This window comes from Balearica regulorum, chromosome Z, assembly GCF_011004875.1.
Source record: "Balearica regulorum gibbericeps isolate bBalReg1 chromosome Z, bBalReg1.pri, whole genome shotgun sequence".
NCBI classification, from domain to species: domain Eukaryota; kingdom Metazoa; phylum Chordata; class Aves; order Gruiformes; family Gruidae; genus Balearica; species Balearica regulorum.
The window spans coordinates 6,873,428-6,896,263 of record NC_046220.1 but is presented as its reverse complement, the minus strand read 5'-3'; the positions used below and the strand labels follow the sequence as shown (position 1 = coordinate 6,896,263).

Genomic DNA, 22,836 nt, shown 5'->3' with positions numbered 1-22,836 from the left:
GGGAAAAAAGCGGGGGTGTGGGGGTGTGTGTGTGTGGCCGCATCGGGTCGGGATCCCCGCGGCAGGGCATGGGGCGCCGCAGGCAGCCTCCATCCGGCCCCCGCCCGGGCGGCCCCCAGGCACCGTCCCCGCACAAAGGGGCGACCGGGAGCGGGCGAGGGCCGGGGCCAGCCCTCATTGTCCCCCTTGTCACGTCCTACCCGGCCACCCCCTCTGCCTCTGGGCACCGGCTTTCGGGATTAAGCCCCGAAGCCCCGATGGCTTTTCTTTCCTTTTTTCTCTTTTTCTTTCTTTTTTTAATCTTTTCTTAAAAAAAAAAAAAGAAAAGAAAAAAAGAACGAGTGTTGAAATGTGTTGCAGAAGCCTATCCCAGGATGGACGAGTGTGAATGTTGGGTGGGTTTGGGGGTTTTTTTTGAGTATTTTTTCCTTTTTTTTTTTTTTTTTTCTTTCTTCTTCTTAAAAAGGCTGAGCAAAAGGGGAAGTTTCCCTCCCAAAAGGAGTGAGTAAGACTTGGCGGAGCGAGAGGGGCGCAGCGCCCGGTGGGGAGCCCTTGCTCTGGCAACGATGCGCGCTGGCGGGGCGGACCCGGCCGCCCCCGGGACGCGCTGACGGGCGGGGCGGGAACGAGAGGCTCTGCCGGAGCTCGGCTGTGAGAGTCACCGACGGCCGCTGCTCACAGGCGTCCTGGATCCGCCGCGGGGGCGGGGGGCGCGCAGGCGGGCGGAAGGGGGAAAGGCAGGCGGGGGTTGGCGGGGAGCGGCGGGCCGGGGCCGGGGGGTCCCGCCACAGGGTCCAGCCACAGGCGGGCGCGGCCCCGGCCGCTCTCGAGGAACGGGACGGGCGCGGCGGCGGCACCACGGCGCCCCCTGGCGGCCCGCGACGGGCTCGTCGTTTCCGTAGTCGCTCGTTTCCCGCCAGAGGGCTCCGGTTTCCCTCACCTTCAAGAGGAGGGGGGGGGGGGGGAAAAATCATCATTATAATAAAATAATTTTTATAAACTGTCGCCACGGCGTTTTGGGCTTGTTCCTCCCGCTCCCCGGACCGACGCGGGAGCCGACACCGTCGACGGCCGCCCGTCGGGTGCTGTTTGACAGCGGGGCGTGACCGGCGGGTTTCCCGCCTCCGGCCGGTGTCTCCCAGCGCCCCGGGCTGAGGGTGTGAGGCGGGCCCGGGGACGCTGGTCCCGTCAGGGACACCGCCGGGGGGACCCGCTGAGGGGGGATAAGAGCCCTCGCAGCCTCCTGAGTGCCCAGTGCCGACACCGGACGAGCCCGTAAGACCTGCTCGAGGAAACCCTCGTCCAGCCTGCATACTGGTCCTTGTGCCGAGCCTCGTGATGGTGGTACGGAGTCGTGCCCGTGGGCAGTGAGCTGCATCTTTACATCTTTTTCCTATTGCTGCTCCTCACACATGCCTCTCGATACCTTCGCTGTGCCGGTGGTGTGGGTGCTGGGGAGAGGTGAGGCAGAAGAGGTACCCTGGAACGCAGGCTGGGAAGCGGGAAGGCAGAGCCTGCCTTTGGGGTGATGCTGGAAGGAGCATGGGGGCTCATGTGGCTCTGCAGGCATGTGAGCCCTGGGACCTCGCTCCACGCGCTGCCTCCGACAATTTTCCACTGTCTCTCTGTGAGGCCGTCTGAGAGCCCAGAGCCACTTCTGGCATAAATTAGCAGAGGCCTGGGAGGGATGTCCTCAGGCAGCAGCTTCTCGGCAGCTGCCAGAGCGAGGAGCGCCAGAACACGCTGTGCTCTGGTCACTTTTCCCGTCTGCGCCCCTGCCTGCGCTTGGGGCTGGCGGCAGCGCTGCTCTCGCCTGTTGAGGCTCCAGCATGGGAAGAGTTCCCCCTGCAGCTGCTGGTGCTGGAGGTGGTGAGGAAGGGACCATGCCGATGCCCCTAGGACCTTCTCAGGGGCCTTGGGTGGACCTTTGCAAGTGATAATGGGCTAAGCAGATGCCACTGATGAATCAGATGCAGGCTGACTCTGCCATGTGGCAGCACAGTGGACTAATTAATCACATGGCAGAGACGTGGTGAATCTGGCAAAGTTAATTAGGCAGCACTTACGGTGAGCTTGATACATGTCAGCAGTTAACAGTCAGATTGCATAAAAGGATCAAAGGACTGCGAAAGCAAAAGAAAGTGCAGACTGTGTGCATTTGAGAAAGGATAGCAGCTGTGAAGGTTTTGGGCAGAGCTCGGAAGGTGGCAAGAGGTGTGCTACGTCTGGGGTTGGTCATCGATAGCTTGCCAGGGTTTCCTTGGAAAGATATGTAATTTATTGTTTTAGCCATTAGTAGGAGCAGCAACCTCAATTCACTTCTCTAATGCCAGGTTCTGTTAGGGTTCCCCCGCTCCTTTTTTTGGGGGGTTTTTTTTTGTGTTTCATTTTTAAATTTTTTTTATGTGAACCTGGCTTTCACTATGCAGGCAAGGAGGGTCAATGGGCAGAGGCTGCTTTTTACATATTTAAGAAACATGTCCAGCTTTCACAATACAGCTACAGAGCATGTGCTGAATCAATCTAAGTGTGACCTGAGAAGCTGCAGCCTTCAAAGACAGTGTCACCTCCATGAAAGTAGCCGATTTCTTGTTGTCCCAACTTTAGAGAAATTTGGAATAGTTTTTAGACGGTAGATTTTAGTCTGCTCCACACGAGGACAGTTGACTGTCTTTGTTAACCTGGGGTTTAAAACAGAGAGACATGATGATGTCCCATCTGGTTAAATTAAAATAGCACTGGTGTGAGGTCAAGCTTACATTGTAAACTAAACACGAGCTGGAATTTGATCAGAACTTATTGCTCCTATGAGTTTTTGCTGTGGTAAGGGAAGGTAGCAGTGCCTGCAAAAATAGGAGCCCTGCTCTATCCCCACAGAGAGAACCTCTGCTGCTAGTTTTTAAAGATGTGAGCTTTGTCAAGGACTTGGCATCTTCTGGTTAAAAGATGCTGTGCTCAGGGTTGCATCCAGTTTAAAAATGTAGTGCAAATTACTACTGTAGATTGGTCTGCCTGTAGTAGCTCCTAATAAAATGGATCAGTGCAGCTGGAAACTAGCCAGCAGGCAACCTGAGTCTGGTCACATTAAGTGAGATACTTTTTTTTAACAGAAGGTGGAAATTAAACACTTACTCAAGTCTTGCAGTCTTTAGTTGGCAGGATTTTCTTACTGTGTCCATAGTATTATGGCTTCCTCTTACTCTAGGTGAAGTGACAGTAAGGGGGGGAAAAAAACACCAACCACCTCATGAAAAAAGGTACAGTTAGAAGGATTTTGGCTAATTACAGTGGACTTAGGGGCAGTATGGCAGCCAGCCAGCAGAGGCCTTTGTAAACTGCAGAGTGCTGGAATGGGATGTACAAACCAATTTTAGAGCAGGGATTTTGCTCAGGAGGCTACAAGGCTCTGCCTTTAAGAGGGGAGGAGGCAGGAGCAGTCACATCTGATAGCGGTGGCCTGGCAACATGGGCAGCACTGAACGAATGGGAATCGGGGGTGCTAGGTATAAGCAGCAGCCTCTGCCTTGCCTGTGGCTCTTGGGGAGGATTGGTGGTACCAAATCTGCGGAGCTCTGCTTTCTCCTAAGCTAGGCTGCCCTGGATGGCTGAGCGAGGTACTGCCGTTATGATCTGCACGCTGTTGTTTGGAAAAGGTGGTGGAGGTAATTGCACATATAACTCTGGCAGCTGTAGTGGAACAGCACTCGGTAACCCAGGAGTGTTTATGGGAGCCCACCAAGGACCAGAGTGTGAAAACCCTCGTGCATGGACTGTTGCATGGGAATCATACTCGTGAGCCTAAAGGCTGAAAATTGGACCTTTCCCCCAACATTTTCCATTGCTTGAATAAGGACATCAGGGCAGAGGAGATTTAGGAAAAAGAAGAGGTTGAGAGATGATTTTCCAAGAGTTGGGTGGGGATTTTTGGCAGGTGTCTCATATTAAGCTCCATGCTCAAACAGTGCAGTTTTTTTTCAGCTATCTGAGCTTTTGGTGCAGCAGGTGTAATTCCTGCGCTACTCAATAAAAGGCTAAGTAGCCATCACAGTCATGAATGCTCTCTTCTGTAGTGATGGTTGCGTTCAGGAGTCATAGGGTGTCTCAAAAATTATCCTTCCACAGTTGTCTTTCTGTTTTCGTATTTAATCATGGGTGTATATATTGTGTTTAGTGACTGGAAGCTGAAGATGTGAGGGTTTTTTTTCAGTAAGATTCCTCAAATTGCACTTGTAATGCTGTCGCCAACACAACATCGTAGGATCAGTGCTCTGTGCTTGTGCGCAAAGTGGAGAGGAGTGGGAAGATGAGGTTCTCCCTGTACTCTGGACCTGTAGTGTAGAGCAGCAGCTCACGTTCAGAGCTCTCAGATGGCTCTGAACATAGTAGCAGGGTTGTTGTCTGACGAAATGTGGAAGCGGTTCCACCACCTCTTGTCATGACAGTATTGCAATGAGCTTCTGAGGGTAGCAGGTCTCCCATAGGCATGTGCCAAGTACACAAGTACTCCTGGGCACGGCCGGTGCTGTTTAGGTGCAGCACACCCGTCTTCCAGGAAAAAGAAAATCCATTATTCTTTTTCTTGGCAAATTTCTTGGATTCCCTTGTTTCTTGGTCCCAAAATCCAAGGTTGCCTTCTGGGGGTGGAGGGAGATAAAGCATATGGGTAAACATGGAAAGCTAAACTTGTAAACAGTTTGTTCTTGATTTTTGTTTAGCTATTGATGTAGCTCATGTGCGACACATGGGAAACACATGGGGACAGAACATCTCAAAAGAAGGTCTGGAGCCACTCTGCTTTCACGTGGGCCAGGGATTTTGCATTGTCTTGCAGGCAGGTCCAGCATTCACTGCCTTTGAAGGTAGAGAAGTCTGTTGGTCGTCTTCTTCTGCTCTCTTCAGAGTGCTTGTGTTACTGAAGGAACTAGTCTGCAGTGATTTTGGAGCTTGAGGCTTCCAGCAGTTTCAGGATACAAGGATTGCTTGAAGACCCTTCTAGTCTGTGCACATCTGTAGGCTCAGTGTGACTTCTCATTTTGTTAAATGTTGTGTAATAATGAGGATCATTTAAGTGTTTATCTAAGCAAACACATGTCTGTATTTCAGAGCTGGTCCATTGCGTTAAAAGGACTTAGATGTCTGCAGCTCTTATCTTGTGCAACCTCCTCAGTGTTAATAACCTTCTGCAGGAAATTATTAGGGCATATATAGTATACCAGTGCACAGTACAGATTTTTAAAGTTAGCTATTAAATAGACACTGTTTTTTCCATGTACAGCTTGGCTTGTGTAAGTGCAGGGAGAGATAAAACTCTGGCTGGAGGAATGTGTCAGAGTCTTCACGAAAAGCTTTATGGCGGATAGGGCTCAAACTGAACCAAGTCAAAGAAGTCCCAGTTCTTGTTTGAGGTTTGTCATAAAAAGCGCAAATTCCATGAAGATAATATTGCAAAATAAGTGACATCACATTATACACTCAGCTCTATTGAATGGCTGAAGCAGAGATGGGGCGTCTTTGGCAGCGCGCAGTTTGCTCTACAGAAAGCAGCTGTATTCTTTCCTCCACGCCCTGGGAATAGGTTGCAGCATATGTTTCCCAGTGCAACCAGCCGACTCTGGCCATCCACGTATAGGGAATGAAAAGCTCTTGGGTTTTCAGCCCTTTTGGGTGGGAATTTTTAACATGATCCTGTTATGTTAGAGATTGCCTCATTGGAAAGGCTTCATTTGAGATGTTTTGCATCTTTTCTGAACTGTTCAGCCATTACAGGATAGATGCCAATTCACACAGACTCATGTGAAGTTTGGACTGCAGCTGTAAGCTGTGGAGAAAACTTTCCTGAGATTGAACACGTCACCAGTAGTTTTTCTGAAGATGTTTCTCTGTATGTCTTGCCATCACGTTCAGTATAGTTTGTGGAGGTTTTTCAATGTATTAGTTAATGTTTTTACCCTAAAGCATTATATGTAAGTACTAAAGAACTAAAATGCTAATGTAAAAATGCTGAAATACCTATGTGCAATACAAGTTCCGTAGTTATAACACAGATGTATATCTATTAAATCTCTGTTTCACTGTTCCTTAAAGCAGTTCAACTGTATTCTCTCTTGGACAGGAAAAAACCTATCAGTTCAGGTTACTGGCCCAAGTAAAGAACTCAAGTAGCATATTTTGACAGCAATATCAGGAAACTCAGGATTTTGTGATAAAATTTTTTCAACGGCAGTATTTGATAAACTATTGCTGAAAGTTATTTCTTATGTTGGCTAGATAGTACAAATGTGTAACCGTATGGAGGAGGGACTATAGACCTTTTATAGTAGTTGATGTTTATGGGACTTGTGATGCTTTTGTTAGTGTACTTTTCCACTTTTCAAGATATTTACAGATTCAACGTGTGTAACTAAGATCTGGAATAAAAATGAATATATACTATTATGAACATGCAATATATTGTTATATGCATGTGATATACGTGGAGAACTTTTCAACTGTTAAAAGGTGGAGTCTGTAGAAGAAGTGAGAAGCAAACCCAAAGGGAACTGACATGTCTGAGTATCACTCTGAACTCAATAACCTGAAACTCATTATGAATCTGTATTCAATAGGGACACATTATCATTATAACAAATTTCCACCATAAAATATTGTATGGTGAACTCTTGAAAGCAGGAAGTCATCTGGCAACCTACTTGCAGATGGGAAGAATCATTGTGTGTACAATGACTCACTATCAAAATTCATGAGAAGCTTGCCATGGGAGACCCTTCTGACATGAACCGGGATGTTAGCTGTTGCTAAATGACAGGTAGTTGTGTTACGGACATAAAACTACCCAGAGGTTGGATATGAACTGGCAACACCACATCAGGAACAAGTCATCAAATTATATGCATATACTTCTACCACTGTATGGGAATAAATTTGAAACAGTGAATAAAATGGCAGAAGATTGACATATTAAGAATTATTCACTGTCCTGCTGAACATCTCTTTTAAGTAGATGACTGCTTCTAATATCAATGACAAACATTGATGTACTGACTTACAACACTTGATAAGGACACAATGCAATACTAACCACTTACTCCTTTGTTCTTTATTTGTAGGTCAAGATGTTGTTAAGTATAAAAAGTATCTTATGGATGTACTCTACGTTAGTTATAACATATATGCTACCTAAAGGTAAGTTTGTTACACACAGAACCATTCATTAAAATTCATTTTAGTGGTCCAGTTAGTACGGTATTTCCCAGGACTCAGGCATCAACCTGAATTCAGAAGATTCAGTTTCTGGTCTTGCCTGTGTCACTGTTTTTGTTGCACTAACTAACTTTGTTTCCATGTTCTCCTCATTACCGTACTGATTTATACAGAAAACTCTTGGTGTGTGGGCATATTTTTGACAAGGTTTTTACATGCCTGTCATGTCTGCTGAGGTTTGTAAGTGCCATTACTATAATTCAAGTAATAATAACGAAAATGCCGTAGAATTACACTGTGTAAAGCAAAATAAATTGCCTTCTCCAAATATTCAAGAATGCATTTTAATCCTTTAACCTGTGTTTCTGAAATGTTGGACCTGTTGGCCAGGTATGTCTCACACCTTCATGTTCCATCATCCACTAAGGAGCTGCTTGCAGTAGACGAGGTGAGGGCTGATGGGGGGTGCTAAGTTTAGCGGGGGCAGACAGCTTCCATGGGAGCTTCAGCCAGGTGCCAGGGAGGGAGCAGTGAGCAGTGCCAGCAGCACAGAAGCAGGAGCAGGTTCCTGGAACAGACCTAGCCAGGCTGCAGAAGTGGTGAATGAAATGGGGGAGGTTTTGGGCTACAGGAATACTGGTTTGGCATACCTCCCGGTCAGATCCAAATGCATGTGCTTATGTGTCTCGTGCCATAGCAGCCTTTTGGGTCTATAGGTCACAGCTCACACCCTCTCTGTATTCAGGGTGAAAGGTGCCATGTGCAGGTAGGATACAGGGGAAAACAGTAGCCTCAGTTTCTGCATTGATCTGTGATCTGTCAAGGAGCAGTTGGAGACATGCCTCCTGGAGTGGGCAGTCTGGCTGCCAGCCCGCTGTTGTGGGGGGGCTACATGAGCTAACCTGGTGGCCTGTCCCTTGGCTGGTGTGGTCTGGAGCAAAGACGTGTTAGGGCATCTGCAGGTCTTTGGTTTGGGTGGAAAGGAGGAGCCCTTTTTACTTGGTGACTACATGCTAACACTGAAGTATGTATTCATGTGTGGTTGCCACAGTTATTTCAAAGTTTGAGTCAAGCCTTTAGTAAGGAAGAGGTCCCTATAGCTGCTGCAGACTCACAAAATTGGGATAACAGCTTTCTCAAGTCTCAAAGCAAGATTTTTCTTGATTTTTATTTATTTATTTATTTATTTTTTTTTTTTTTTTGGAACATTCTTTTCTTTCCAGGAGCTCCTCAAACTGATTTTAGCCTTTGGGAAAATGAGATGTACTCATTTCTTTTTGCTGGCTTGAACACTGTTTCTAGCAAAGTTTTTAGGTAATCCTGTAAGATAAAGGAAAAGACCATTGTGCTTAGCCACCTAAAAAAAAAAAAAAAGTGGGTTTTTTTTCCTCCAGGTTGGGAGCACTATCCTTTACTGTTTTGTACCATCACTTCCTCCTTAAAGCTGGTTTTGTTTTTCCATTCTTCGTTAAACATACAACAGGGAGGATGATTAGACTTGTCCTCAGGGACAACAGACTCAAAGCTTCAAGCAGGGGGCAAGCCACTAAAACTGAGCTTCATTTCCTTATTCATGGAGGGCTGACACTAAACTGTCTGTAAGTGTAGACTGATGTATGGATCTTGGATCCACAGCTGACATTTAATAATTTGTTCGTATGAAGCATTCGGAGAGGCAAAGTATGTGATTGCCAGAAGAGGTCATGGACTTGCAATGTAAGTCTGCACAGTGAACTTGGGAGTTTTTATTTGATAAGCCACTTAGACTTAAATGGAGCTTATAAGAAAGATAGAGAGAGACTTTTTACCAAAGCAGGACAAGGGGAAACAGTTTTTAACTGAAAGAGGGTAGATTTAGATTGGACATAAGGAATAAATTTTTTACAGTAGGGTTGGTGAGACACTGGAACAGGTTGCCCAGAGAAGTTGTGGATGTCCTATTCCTAGAAGTGTTCAAAGTCATAGAATCACAGAACGGTTTGGGTTGGAAGGGACCTCAAAGCCCATCTAGTTCCAACCCCCTGCCATGGGCAGGGACACCCTCCACTAGGTCAGGTTGCCCAAAGCCCCATCCAAGCCGTGAATCTTCAGCTTAAGGCCGTTCCCCCTTGTCCTGTCACTGCGTGCCCTTGTAAACAGTCCCTCTCCAGCTTTCCTGTAGCCCCTTTAGGTACTGGAAAGCTGCTATAAGGTGTCCTGGGAGCCTTCTCTTCTCCAGACTGAAGAATCCCAGCTCTCTCAGCCTGTCCTCACAGGAGACTCGGATGAGGCTTTCAGCAATGTGATATGGTGGAAGATGTCCAAGTGCAGCTGATTCTTTTGTTTAAAAAAACCTCTAAAAATATATCTCTGCATTTTGAACAGTTAGACATCTTAAGTTTCACCTTTTTTCTTTTGAAATCCTGAATTTGAATATAAAATTGAGGCCTTGAAATCTTTCATGAAACACAAATTCCCGTGCTTCAATTCCCCCAATGGATTGGATCACTCCATGTATTTTAACTAAGTTTAATTAAATAATCACTTCAATGTGGTGCTTTGCAATATTTCCTTTAAAACGCTTTCAGGCAAAATTGTTCTGAAAGTTTAAAATTTTTCTTTCAAGAGTCATATGGGAAATGTGTCAAAATCAGCAGTAATTTTTAAAGTATAAATTCTGGAATCTGTAAGTCTTAATATTAAGTCATAACAAAACTGAAACTGAATTTAGTACACAGCAAGTTATAAGCATGCAGGGTTTTATGGATTCACCACTAATCGTTATTCCCATCTTTGTTTTCTCTCCCGCTTTCATCTTTGTGAATGTTCACATTCATAAATACCTAGCATGTTTCCATGGTGTGCTTGTTAGATTTTATGTAGCAACAAAAGTATTTTTCCTTTGAGGGCAAATTGAGAATGGTCTTGCACGGCTTCTTAAAGACTTTAAATTCTCAGAAGATGTGTGTCAGGAAGGCAGCAGGAAATACGGTGTAAGCTTCTGGGGTCACAGGAGTGCCCCTCTGCGAGACCTTTGCTGTTTGCTCTGGTGCGTGTGAAGGATTAATGACAGAAGCTCACGAGCAAGGTTTACACCTACTGCTAGTGTGGCCTTTACTCACTTTGAGCTAGCTGATGTTAAGATATTGTAGTTTATAAGGTGGAGTCTGTGATTATGATCAATGTTGGAGTTTATCTTACCCATTTTAAGCAACTATTTGTCATGCCATGGGTGAGTATGCTTTTGTGAAAGCCCTGTAATCCAGAAGACAGTAGAAATCCCCTAGATTGCAGTGTGTGATATGTTCTTTCAAAGGTATATAAATAATGTACCGGTTTGAACATCAGTTTATCTGATTATGTTTATGTTCTGTATGTGCTATAAAATACCTGTGTGCATGCCTGTGTTGTCTGCATACATTATGTTGAGTTCTACAGCTGAGATTTACATTTACCTGGTTTCCTGTGAGTTTCTTGCAGAATATGTAAGGAGTTGTTTCTTCATCACTCTATGCCTCCTTCTCTTACTTTGCTTGCTCAGACCACAAATCACCTGGTAAAGAACTCAGTGAGGGTTTTTGTTGGGTCTCAGTCTGTTACCTCTGCTGTCAGGGTTTCATACAAGTTTGTGTAAGCAGTGCATTCATTTTAATTTATCATCATCTACATTAAAAGATTTATAATTAATGTGATAGGACAAGGGGTAATGGCCTTAAGATGAATGAGGATAGATTTAGATTAGATCTAAGGCAGAAATTCTTCCCTGTGAGGGCGGTGAGGCCCTGGCACAGGTTGCCCAGAGAGGTTGTGGCTGCCCCTGGCTCCCTGGCAGTGTTCAAGGCCAGGTTGGATGGGGCTTTGGGCAACCTGGGCTAGTGGAGGGTGTCCCTGCCCATGGCAGGGGGTTGGAACTAGATGAGTTTTAAGGTGCCTTTCAACCCAAACCGTTCTGTGATTCTATGAAAAGACTTCTATTAGGCTCAGTGTTAGTAGTCAGATTAACAGAACACATAACTTCATTGATCCTTTCTATTGCTTACCATGTGTCTAGGCAGGTTGTTGATGAACTAAAAAATGAGATTCAATTTTTTTTTGTCTTATAAATTTGGCTTAATGTATATAGATTTTTTTATTCTTTAAACGTGTGGTTTTTGCCTGCATGCTCAGTAGTAACATTCTCTTCAGTTAAACTTAATTACATAGCAAAATTGTTCCTTTAAACAGTGGCATTTCATGTAGGGTATTCTTTTCGTTAGACTTCTAGTGCATTACAGACCTCCTGGTCTGGTTGTTATGGTTAATGTAATACAAAAGGGCAAATTTCTGTCCTTTTTTTCTCTTTAGATTTCTACTTTAAGAGTTTTGTAACATTTACAACAAAAAAAATGTACAAATTCTAGGGAAAGAGACTTTGTTCTCAAGCAAGAAGTTCTTCTGTAGTTTGTCTCCCACTTCAGAAGAAAGATATCAAGCTATGTGTCATTGCAGCTGAAATGGTAAACTGGGAGGACCTCAGGCAGTTTTGCTGTGGACAAAAGCATGAAAAGGCAAGCTGCAATTTTTATTTTTTATTTTTTAAAGAAAGAGTCATGCCATCATCCTCATGATAAACTGACACAAATGCATAGCCATAGCTCTAGGTTTGGAGAAAATAAGGCAGTAATAAGTTGTGGCAAAATCCTACCCAATAAGTTAGACCTGACAGGACTGTCTTCTGTCAGGACATCTCATGGGAGAAGTTTTCATTCTGCATTCTGTTCCTGCTACTTATTCTGATGCTGGAGATATTTAATATTTAAACAGAGGAACACAGCAAAAATACCCAACTGTAAGGCATGCTATCTACCAAGTCTGCCTGTAATCTGACTGCATTTTGCTGCTCTCGGCCCTACTTCATAGTTCCATCATCTTATACAAATCTCCCATTGACTTTGCTGGGAGTTCTGCCAAGAACGTTTGTGGCCAGGTGATTTGGACCTGTGTGTTTTATTTCTTTATTGTTTATATATTTTCCCTAATAAATTATTTATGCATGAGTGATACATATGAGTTAGCAACAGAAAAAAAAAGCTTATATAAATTGACAACCAGCTTAATAATTTCAAAACCATCCTCTTGTTTAAGAGTACGTGAGGTTACAAGTATTCTAGGTCCTACATGGCGAGGTGAAGATATGGTATAAACAATGTTGGCAAATACCTGCTTTTCTCAGTTTGTCTTCCAAACAGTTGCAAAATGTTTTGTTCGTATTGTTCATTTTATGACCCTTCTAAGGAATAGTCTATCACATACCATTAATAGTGGCTGAAAAGGAGATATAACATGGAGTATGAGCCCTGGGAAATGCTAAAGGAACAAAAAGGCTATAGGGATTCGTAGAAGATATTGATACTTTCTGCATTGGCCAGTGAATTCTGCTTGACTGACTAACTTGGCCAGCTGCAAGAAATCAAGCTTTTTGGAACTGTGCAGGAACATAATTTAATCTTATGTTTCAGTGCCAAATATTATTTTATTTTTCTTAGTAGGGAAAAGCTTGTCCCCTCTTCTTGTCCACTCCTCTTGTCAAATAGTGCTTTTACGTAGTGTTTTAAAATACTTTGTACAGTTAGACGGGCATGTTTGTAGCTACATAGTCTCCTAGTCTGGGATGAAGCCCAATGTAGCATAGGTCTAGTTTGCATATCATTATGATATATGTTGTTTGCCAAGGGTTTCAGTCTGCTGATGTGAAGACACAAGTTTTAAAGAGAGGAAATTTCCTCAGGGTTCAGTGCTGATATTCCAGATCACTCATAAACAGAAACAATGTTCTTAAAAGTTTATTAAAATTCTGTCAGTCAGGATAATTATAACTAGGTCATTTTTCATTTAAGAAGTTCCTGTAATATATGTAGATGACAAGAGAACATAATAAATACTAAATATTTTGAGACTGATTTTAATCTCCCACCTGTGCAATTTGGCAGTAATTCCATCCTAACTGATACGACTGAGTATTCATTCTGTTTCTTTATCTCTACCCCACTGTAACTCAGTGAAGTTTCAAGAAATTAAAGGTTATGTAAAAGGCAATGGTGTTTCCATACTGTACATCTTCAGAATAAAATCAGTCCTTTCTAGTTCTAGTGCAATCAATTGACTCTAGGTGAGGTGAGTTATTATTTCCTTGTGGAAATAATAATTAAAACAAAAACACTCAAGGTTTTTTTTCCCCTAAAGAAATATGTATGCAGTCAAAGTTTTTGAGCTAGTCTTTAGTCTTCGGTACCTTCTACAGGATTGTCTTCAAGCCTTGTGAATTCTCCAGTCTCCAGTTCTAGATTGGACCTGCTTTTATTTTTCCCTGTTTTACAAATAGATTCTTGCTTGGTCTGGGCCCAAACTGTATGAAGTGATTAGTTTCTTTGATTATTAAAGGTGCGTTGTACCATAACTGGTCTCTGTTTACAAGTTAATGGAAGAATGAAAATCTCACTGCATGCCTGAATCACAGAGTGAGCATCTTGCTAGTAAATGTACTCAGACAGTGCCGTTCCATGTGAACTTTTCAGCTGAGCTTTGGGTGCAACACAGATGTTTTGGCAGAGCTCTACTCCATTGTTTTATACTCTCTCTGGTCTAATCAGTTTTGATATGGTCATGTTGAACGTATCTACATTGTGTTCCCAAAAATTTCTAGTTAGGTAGGCATGAATGCAAAGGACCCGAGGACTTCCATTCAAACTTCTGGGTCTTCCTTGGTCAGTCCATATTTTTTTCTTTTTTTTTTTTTTTTTTTTCCTTTTTTTCCCCCCCTAGTTGTTACTTTATTGTTAAAATGCTTGGCCATCAAGCTGCTGATTCTTGTATTCAGCCTTTTTAGATAATGCTATTAATACTTTACTCTATATAAAGTCATCTGTTGCTGTTAAAAATAATCAACTCAATGAGCAATTTGTCCTTTTTTTTTTCCTTCTTCCATGCCCCTCCTCCCCCCCAAATCTTCTACTTTTTATGGAGAGATTATATTTTTTATGATAGATAAATAGCTAGATAATTTTCATGTGCTGGTGTCTCCTATTTCATGTATCATTCTGTTGGTAGCTAGTATGTGAAGTTATTATATTTCTAAATTTTATGAATCCTAGCTCACTTCAAATTAATGATCAGCATGTTCCACCTTTCACAAAATGTTAGAGTGCAGAACAGTGAAAGAGGTAAGATACTGTTGTGCATCAGCTTTTAATCTTCATTAAGCCATTATGTATGGTGAAATAACATCACATTAAAAATAAATCTAACAGAAATCCTCTCTTCAGACAGTTGATGTGTGCAGGTTGGATGAACAGTAGTCAACTTTCCCCTCAGGATATTGTCAGATGGAAGCATTTCACTGTAAAGTGCTTGCAGCTGGAGATGTCATAAAAAATGATAAAGGTCCTATCATGTCAAGACTGAGCCAAGTAGGGACTTTCTGTGTGCTTTACTTCCTTCTTTGCTTCAACATTCTGAAATACTTTAGTTCTGCAATGTGTTAAAGTCCCTGAGGCTACAAGGAAGTAATTTTAAAAGAATGACTGTTTGGGAGAATCTCACTGGAAAGGCTTTCGTTTCAGCATCAATGCGATACAAAGAGTTAACCCTTGAAAGAATAACGGGGTAGGCAATGTCATGTATGCCAAGTCATGGGCTATGTTTTCCTCTTAGGGCAGGAGCAAATGAACAAGCTACTGTGAGGTAAGGCAAGGTGTAAACATCAGTAGCTCCCCTATATGCATGCTTTTGGCCACCAATAGATTTGAGGTAACTTACCATCTTTCTCTCAGAGTGGTCTTCCTCCTTTGAAGTAAAAATTCATCTGTCATCTAAAATTTCAAAACAGTTTCTGAAAAAGGTCAATAACTTGGTGACTACAACAAATGGAGAAAAGTCAGAGAACAGTGAATTACATTTGCCCAAACAGAAAAGGGGTCCATCAGTAGCCTAGGATATTGGTGCAAACTTTTTTAGCTTATAGTAATCAGTTCTGTTACAAAGCAGCCAAGGTTCATGGATTTCAGGCCTTGTATGTCTGTGATTTGTTAAATAATAATGAAATATATCTGTTTCTGATTTTGCTATTCCACTAGCGTGATTTCTCCTTTCTCTACCCCTCTCTTGCCCTTTTTCTAGTTAAAGCAGAAAAAAAAACCCTGGTAAAGGCATCTCTCTCTGGAACTTCCGTCCTGCCATGTTTCTTTTCAACCACACCCACTATAGCCTCCAGCTATGCAGCTGAGTATCTTCGAATCAAATGGTCAAAGGTTGAACTCGATAAAAGTGGAAAAGATGCAAAAGAAACCACAGTCCTGGTGGCCCAAAATGGCAACATCAAAATTGGTCAAAGCTACAAAGACAGAGTGTCTGTTCCGACCCATTCAGAGGAGACTGGTGACGCTTCGCTGACTATCTCTAAGCTGCGTGCAAGTGATGCAGGGGTGTATCGCTGTGATGTTATGTACGGAGTTGAAGACACACAAGGCATTGTATCATTGGCAGTTGAAGGTAAGAATTTATCTTTTTCATTTGTAGTCAACACTAATTCCAGTTAAAATAGTAAAAGTTAGTATTTAACATTTAACTAGAGAGCATTTAAAGGAGTGTCTTTGCAATTCACCTTTCCTTAACTGTTCACTCTTCCCATTCTCTTTCTGTCTTTTATTTATTCTTATGAATCTTTTCCAATCTGTAGCGCTCTCATTTCTCACTTGCATCTTTGGGGAGGCTTCTCTTGATTCCTGGAACAAATGTTTTTTGCTTATTCCCAGAGTAGTTTGATAGTTTGGTTGGGTTTATATTCTTTGCAAGACAAGCTCCTTTAACTTTTTTGTTTGTTTGTTTTAGGAGATACCTTTAAAGTTTACTCAAACCAGCCCTTTTGAAACATGATACATATTGTACTAATGCATCTGTCTGAAAATATAAGCGTCCTTACAAGAAGACAGACTTGGCAGGCAGAAGCAGTTTCTTTTTAATTGTGTAGGATGAAAAGAAGCAACTGCCTTGCTGCTGGAGCCATGGTATGATGTACAAAACCATAATGCTATCAAAACTGGGAGCCACTCTTTCTGTGATAGGAGCATCAAGGACAAAGGAAGAGTTTCTTTTGTCCCTGTAAGAAAGATTGGATAGGTAGGAGAAAACCCATCTGTTAGAAGCTACAGGAAGACAAGTAGGGAGGTGGCCACTAATGTTTTCCCATGTGGGGGTTCCAGGGCTAAGAGTTTGCTTGCCATCACTATAAGGAAATAGCATCCAAAACTTTGAAGGGGAGAAGTGTACATATAAAGAGACAGAACTTTCAAAACCATGTAAGTGCCAAAAGGAGCATCTGAACTATAGGTGTTTTTCTCATAATAGTCTGCTTATACAGCACGATAAGTACAGCATAGAGACCACTCCAGAGCCTGGTGTTGTATAGCCCTGTCAGTTTGGCGCTGAGCCTGAGCTAACAATCTGTGCTGAAAGGCAGAACATATTAGCCCAGGCTCTGTGCCATGTAAATGCAAATTCTGAACCCAAATTACTGTGCATGCTTAAAACAACACTGTGCTGTATGGATGTACCAACTCGCGTGAGCCTTCGTTTGGACTCTGCCTTCCACTCCTTTCCACTAAGGTGTTTTTTGAAAGTTCAGTATTTACTCAAATGGCTGAATTCCAAAACAAACATTAATATCTGCTGCTGGAAATTATGGCTTTGGCTAAGATTTTTTTTGTGAGCGTAATACTGCATTGTTCCAATATGTTTAACCCAACTTGAACAGTCTTTTGGCATTGATTCAATGAAAGGTTTTGAAGGCGTGGTCTTAATTTGGAAATAGAATAAATCAGTATAACCATTAAGGTCCGTATAAATTCATAACCTGTTTAGTCCTAATGGGAAAAGCAAAAGAAATCCTGATTTTAATATTACTTTTCAGTAACTAGAGTACCTGGCATTCCTTATTCCTTTTCAAGTGCTCCCTTGACTACATATCTATATCCAGGAGCAGCAGATGTTTACTGCAATAAAATACCTGATGATTTATGGCAATACTTTATCTTCCATAGTTAGTGCTCCTGCAAAACACTGCAATGAGATGAACTGATCTTTTTTTTTTTTTTAATTGAAAGAAAATTTCACACACTCCATATTCTTTGTGCAACTGTTCTTTTCCATGATTTCTTTAATGTCAAAATTTCAGGAGGATAAAAAGCCAGATCTCTACCCAAATGGAAAATAGCATTGTTCAATTGTCATTTATGCACTCCATTCTCCATTTTACTACATTAAGTAAACAAATACTATTTATCAGACTTGGAAGAATTTCATGTGAATGTAGTTTCTTGAATCTTCTGCACTGGTTTCAGTAAGGCTTTATGGTTTTTTTTGTGATTTCAGCTTTTATTTAAAAAAAGGAAAAACATCCTAAATGAAATTTATTTCCATTAATGTTGTCTTTTTGACTCTACACCCCAAAGTGATAACAATTGGAGAGGAGTGATCTTCTGTACACTCTCTTTGAGCATTCTTCGCTGCCTCTTGTTAGCATGGTGTAGGAAGATTTTTTCCACGTTAATCGCAGTAACTTCAGCGCTGACGGCCTGCATGGTTCAGCACTGTGCTTTGGTCAGCTCTCCTGGCTGCAGCTGGGGCTGGTGCATACAGGGCGACCCGTGAAGTCCTGTTAAAATTATAACCGTTTTTGCCGTTCTGCACATTTTATACTCATCACAAATGAAACATATAATGCATTTGCTTAACTCTCTTTCTCCAAGGACCGAGCAGGCATGTGTTGCTTTAGCTTTTCAGTGGATTAAAAAGTATGCAGAAAAAGTGGTAACTCTGGCTCCAGTAGTACTTGCTTGAACTTAGGGATAAGCTTGACCTTAACCCCAAAGTGAAGCAGAATGATTTTACTAAATATAGGAAGCTGCTTCAAAATTCCCTGTGTGGGGCAAACTAGGTGTGGGAAGAACTGTTACAAATGCTTCAGAAAGCAACATTCACATGTTGCATTACACACTGTTATGTGTTAAAGTCTAATTAAATAAATTTCTCAGAAATGGCCAAATTAAGTAGTCCAAAACTTATCTGCATCATTCTGCTGAAGTAGGTGAAATTGCTCTTTTGTTCTTATAACTGTATGGTGTTTCTATGCTTGGGTTTTCTGGGTATATTTAAACCACTGCAGGACTAGAGTTCTAGATATTTTCAAGATTTCCATTTGTTTTACAGATTTTCCCTAATTTCAAAGTTTTAAACAAAACCCACATTCCAGCATCAATGAAGCTAGGTAAATAAGCTTAGACTGCTTTGTGTTTTCTTTTTCAAATGAACCTTTGCAAGTAAGATAGTAGGTAACTGGGAGAGCTAACTTGAATAAGAAAAAAAAAATTACTGTAATTGCTATTTCTATCCTTTCGTTTAGGTATGTTAAGAATGTAAAACTGTTATTGAACCCATTGTGCATCAAATGAATGTATTTTACCAGTGATGGAATGTATTGTGAATGACAAATGGGATTTCTAAGAAAGAATGATTTTCTCTGTAGCATATAGTTTTTCCCAGGTTAAGCTGTACAAGCTGAGGAGTTGGTATTAGTCATTGAAAGTAAACAATAAAACTTTTAATACCTAATTTTTTTTGCCTGAGTCTCAAGACCAAGACTGACTACAAAAGATGTGTATAATTGTGCATCTATTTTTTTCTGTGTAGCTATCACAACAGACATATTTGATAATAATCCAGTTAATATGCTATTTTTAGATGCCAAAGGAACTTCTGAAGTTCAGAAAAGTCAGATTTATACGTTATTAACAACAGTATAAATACTAGCTTTACCAAGAAGATGGGATGTATATACAAAACTGCCATCTTTGACCTTGACAAACCTGTATTTCGGTGCTTTGACTCCAAATGCTTCAGCATCAAATCCTACCTTGCCATAGGATTATTTAGATAGGCTCTGAGTAGAAGATTTTGTATTTAATATAAAAAATATTGCCTAATTTACGTTCCATGCAAATTAGGCCAAAACTAAGCTCATGCCTGTACCATTTCAGACAAAGATCTGTCTGTCCCAGTGTCCCATTCCAATGAAAGCAGCAATAGCTGATACCAAAGTGCAAATGTAGCCATTTTTCCTGCATACTCTATTGCTGGCAGAGACTTGTCACTCCTGACTTCCTGAGGCAGAGGTGATGGCTTTAGGTTAGAAAACCCTGCACAGATTTTTTTTTTTTTTTTTTTGCCATTTGTTTGTTAAATGTATATAAATTTTTAGTATCCACAGCAGGACTCCTGGTTAAGCCACCACTTAACCACAGCTGGTTAAGTTGGTTATTATTCACAAGGAAGATATATCTTTTTAATCACCCATGTTGTCTTTGTCTCTACATTGCATATTTCTGCTACATCCTGTTTTTGACAGGTAAAATCTTTCTAAAGAATGGCAGGATCTTGGAAACTGACCCAATTCTATGTTTTTTCTTTGCTTTGGTTGTAGGCAAAACATATGCCAGCTACTTGGGTATCAGTAGCTGCTTATAGTCTGTTCACTAGGACCTCAGAAATATCACTAGGGCACTGTGGTTTAATATGGTATCTTGTATCTGCTGAGCAGTGCTGTATGTGCTTCATTAGCTTGTGACAGAGGTGAAATAATTTTATTTGAATTCTGTTTAAACTGCTCAGCTTAAAGCTAAGTCTGAACTGCCTTGTTTTTACTAAAGTATAAGAGTGGTTGTATTCATGTTACTAACCGGGGTGTCTTGGTTGTGTGTACAGTCCCGGGGATCTGATCTGGGAAAGTCTTAGCAATGTGGGAGTAGAAGGACATGTGGGGTCACTTAATCTAGTTCCTTTGGTATTGCCAGTAACCATGTTACGTGCTGTGCTACATGCCTTTATTAATCCCAAAATCAAGTGAGAGTACCCATTCACATGGGTTATTAGGTGCTTTGCATATTTCATCTCTGACATCAGTGAGGTTAGGTTGAGCTGTACCCTATATGTTACTATTTTCATTTTACAGCTGATGAAAGTGTGAGAGAGGAGTGAAACAATTTTAGTCCATGCAGGAAGTTCCAGGGCAGCCAGATGCCTGCCCAGCAACTGTAGAGCTGTCCTCAAGGCCAGGGACACTGCCAGTGCCGACAGGTCTGCAGGCTCGTGCAGAGGGGCGGTTTTTTGTTATGTTATTTTGTCTTCATTCTTAGTTGTTCTCTTTGCCACTGTTGTCTGAAAATGTCAGGTCTTGGAAGCCTGCAGCTACTTGAGAGATGGTTTTCCCTTCTCAGTAGCTAACACTGAGCTGCCACTTCTTTCCCATGTTAAGCTGCTTTTGGACAGGGGTGGGTTTTCACAGTATCCCAGTAGAGACATTTGAGAACAAGGTGGAGGTTGATGACCAGCAGGTAATGCCTTCTGAAGATCCTCCCCAAGTGTTCGCTTGCCTGCTAATAGTTTACTGAACACAATTTAACAGTCTTAACTCAGATGCCAAGTCTGAAATCAGGAAACCTGAAGTAAGGGTGGGATTTATTTCACCTTTGACAATTTAAGGTCACGTGCCTAGACTAAGCTAAATATGCAAGCTCGTGCTACCTTCAGCTCCTCTCTGATGAGAGCTCTCGGGCAGTCCATATCCCTGGTCACCAATTAGAGAGATTTAGATGACTAGTTTAGACTAGAATTCTAACCTTTAGGCAAAGCAAACTTTGGCGAGTTGAATCTCAGAAAGGATTTTATAAAACCATTCCTGTATATCTCTATGTCCATGTTTATTCCCTTTCTTTAGTTATAACAAAGTCCAGTTGTATAAAAAGGTGACCTAGAAGTGCAATGTAACAGTACTCTTCATTCTGGAACATAATTGATTATTTAATGAAATTCTCGTTTTGTCTGGTGCTATGATATTGGGCAATGAAAAATAACATGTATGACCAAGTGTAATCAAAAAGAAAAAATCTGAATAAACCACTCATTTGAGCTGAGTTTTTGTTATCCTCCTTGGAGATGATTTGATTTGAAGGGATCAAAGTGGCAAATGGAATCCTTCCAGTTTTGTTTCTCTCTTTTCATATTTTGTTTTTGAATATTTTTTACCTACAGTGAGAGCACTTTATCTGTTTCTTACTGATGTTTTGGGAGACCACTGTTTTCATGGTCCTCATGTTGGTAGCTTCTGTTTGATTCTGCTGCAATTCTGAGAGACTTTTTCAGTCTTTTTAGTTGTTGGGGTTTTTTTTTAGGGCCAGTAAAGAAAATCCTAGGCTTAAAATGCTGACCTTGTTAACAGAAAGAAGCAGCAATTAGGGAAGCAGAGTATATGGTAATTCACATTTTCATTTTTATGCAAACTCTTCTTTCTTGCAAGCATTATAATGATAATAAATGGGAGTTGTTTCTAATGTGGGAACTCTGCCACTCAATTGTGCTGTTAGCCTTGAGAGATTGTGTGTTGACAACCTAATTGATTTATTCTCTTTACAGCCAGAACTCCCCTTCATTATCTCTTAAGTACTGCATTTGAAGAGATGCTTTTATTTAATCCTTTAGATTTATGCCAATGTTGTTCTGGCTTGTATGAGAAACTGTGGCCAGCAGGACCAGGGCAGTGATTGTGCCTCTGTACTGGGCACTGGGGAGGCCGCACCTCAAGCACTGTGTTCAGTTCTGGGCCCCTCACTACAAGAAACACATTGAGGTGCTGGAGCGTGTCCAGAGAAGGGTAATGAAGCTGGTGAAGGGTCTGGAGCACAAGTCTGATGAGGAGCAGCTGAAGGAATTGGGGGTGTTTAGCCTGGAGAAAAGGAGGCTGAGGGGAGACCTGATCACTCTCTACAACTGCCTGAAAGGAGGTTGTGGTGAGGTGAGTGTTGGTCTCTTCTCCCAAGTAACAAGCGATAGGACAAGAGGAAATGGCCTCAAGTTGCACCAGGGGAGGTTTAGATTGGGTATTAGGAAAAATTTCTTCACCAAAGGGGTTGTCAAGAACTAGAACAGGCTGCCCAGGGAAGTGGCTGAGTCACCATCCCTGGAGGTATTGAAAAGACGTGTAGATGTGGTGCTTAGGGACATGGGTTAGTGGTGGGCTTGGCAGTGCTAGGTTAACAGTCAGACTTGATGATCTTAAAAGTCTTTTCCAACCAAAATTATTCTATGATTCTATGATCTGTCTCGAAACCTTACAGACTCTTGATGTTAAACTTCATGCCTCCTTGCTAACTAAATTAACATGAGCTGCTGCAATTTTAAGCTTGTGTTTTACTCCCCTGCATCATGCATCCCAAGGAATTTCTGACTTCTGTAACTGGGAAGGAAAGGGCACAATGGGTAGCGGCCATCAAAGGATGGAAGGGGGAAATTTATTTTGTGTGAGAAAGACCCAGGGTCTATGTGCAGTCCACATCAGGAACAGGGAAGCAAACGTCCCTTCCCAGTCCTACTGGGAACATGGCAGACAATGGGAAGGCTGGTGGGGTATCTGTATCAGGCTATGGAGGACCTTTGGTGGGAAAGCTCTAAGCCCAGGAAGCACATGGCATGCCTTTACATGCAGGATTGTAGAGCAAAGGCCAGTACCAATGGCTAAATGAGTTTTAGGATGTTGGTCATCCTCCAGTATGAGCACAGTTCTGAGAGGCTGTG

At 42.0% G+C, this 22,836-nt stretch overlaps 1 protein-coding gene across 3 annotated transcripts in view; it reads left to right on the top strand.

Moving 5' to 3' along the window:
* Window positions 1-22,836, top strand: part of VCAN (versican) — a 112,612-nt gene that overhangs the window by 1,159 nt on the left and 88,617 nt on the right. Inside the window, exons 1-3 of one of the 3 annotated variants that reach the window (XM_075740932.1) lie at window positions 1,276-1,344; window positions 7,107-7,182; window positions 15,334-15,705. In XM_075740932.1, the coding sequence (XP_075597047.1) occupies window positions 1,339-1,344; window positions 7,107-7,182; window positions 15,334-15,705 (454 nt within the window). In that variant the 5' untranslated portion in view covers window positions 1,276-1,338. Of the gene's footprint in view, window positions 1-1,275; window positions 1,345-7,106; window positions 7,183-15,333; window positions 15,706-22,836 lie in introns of those variants that run through there. The other 2 variants (XM_075740934.1, XM_075740933.1) reach the window with 2 other exon arrangements.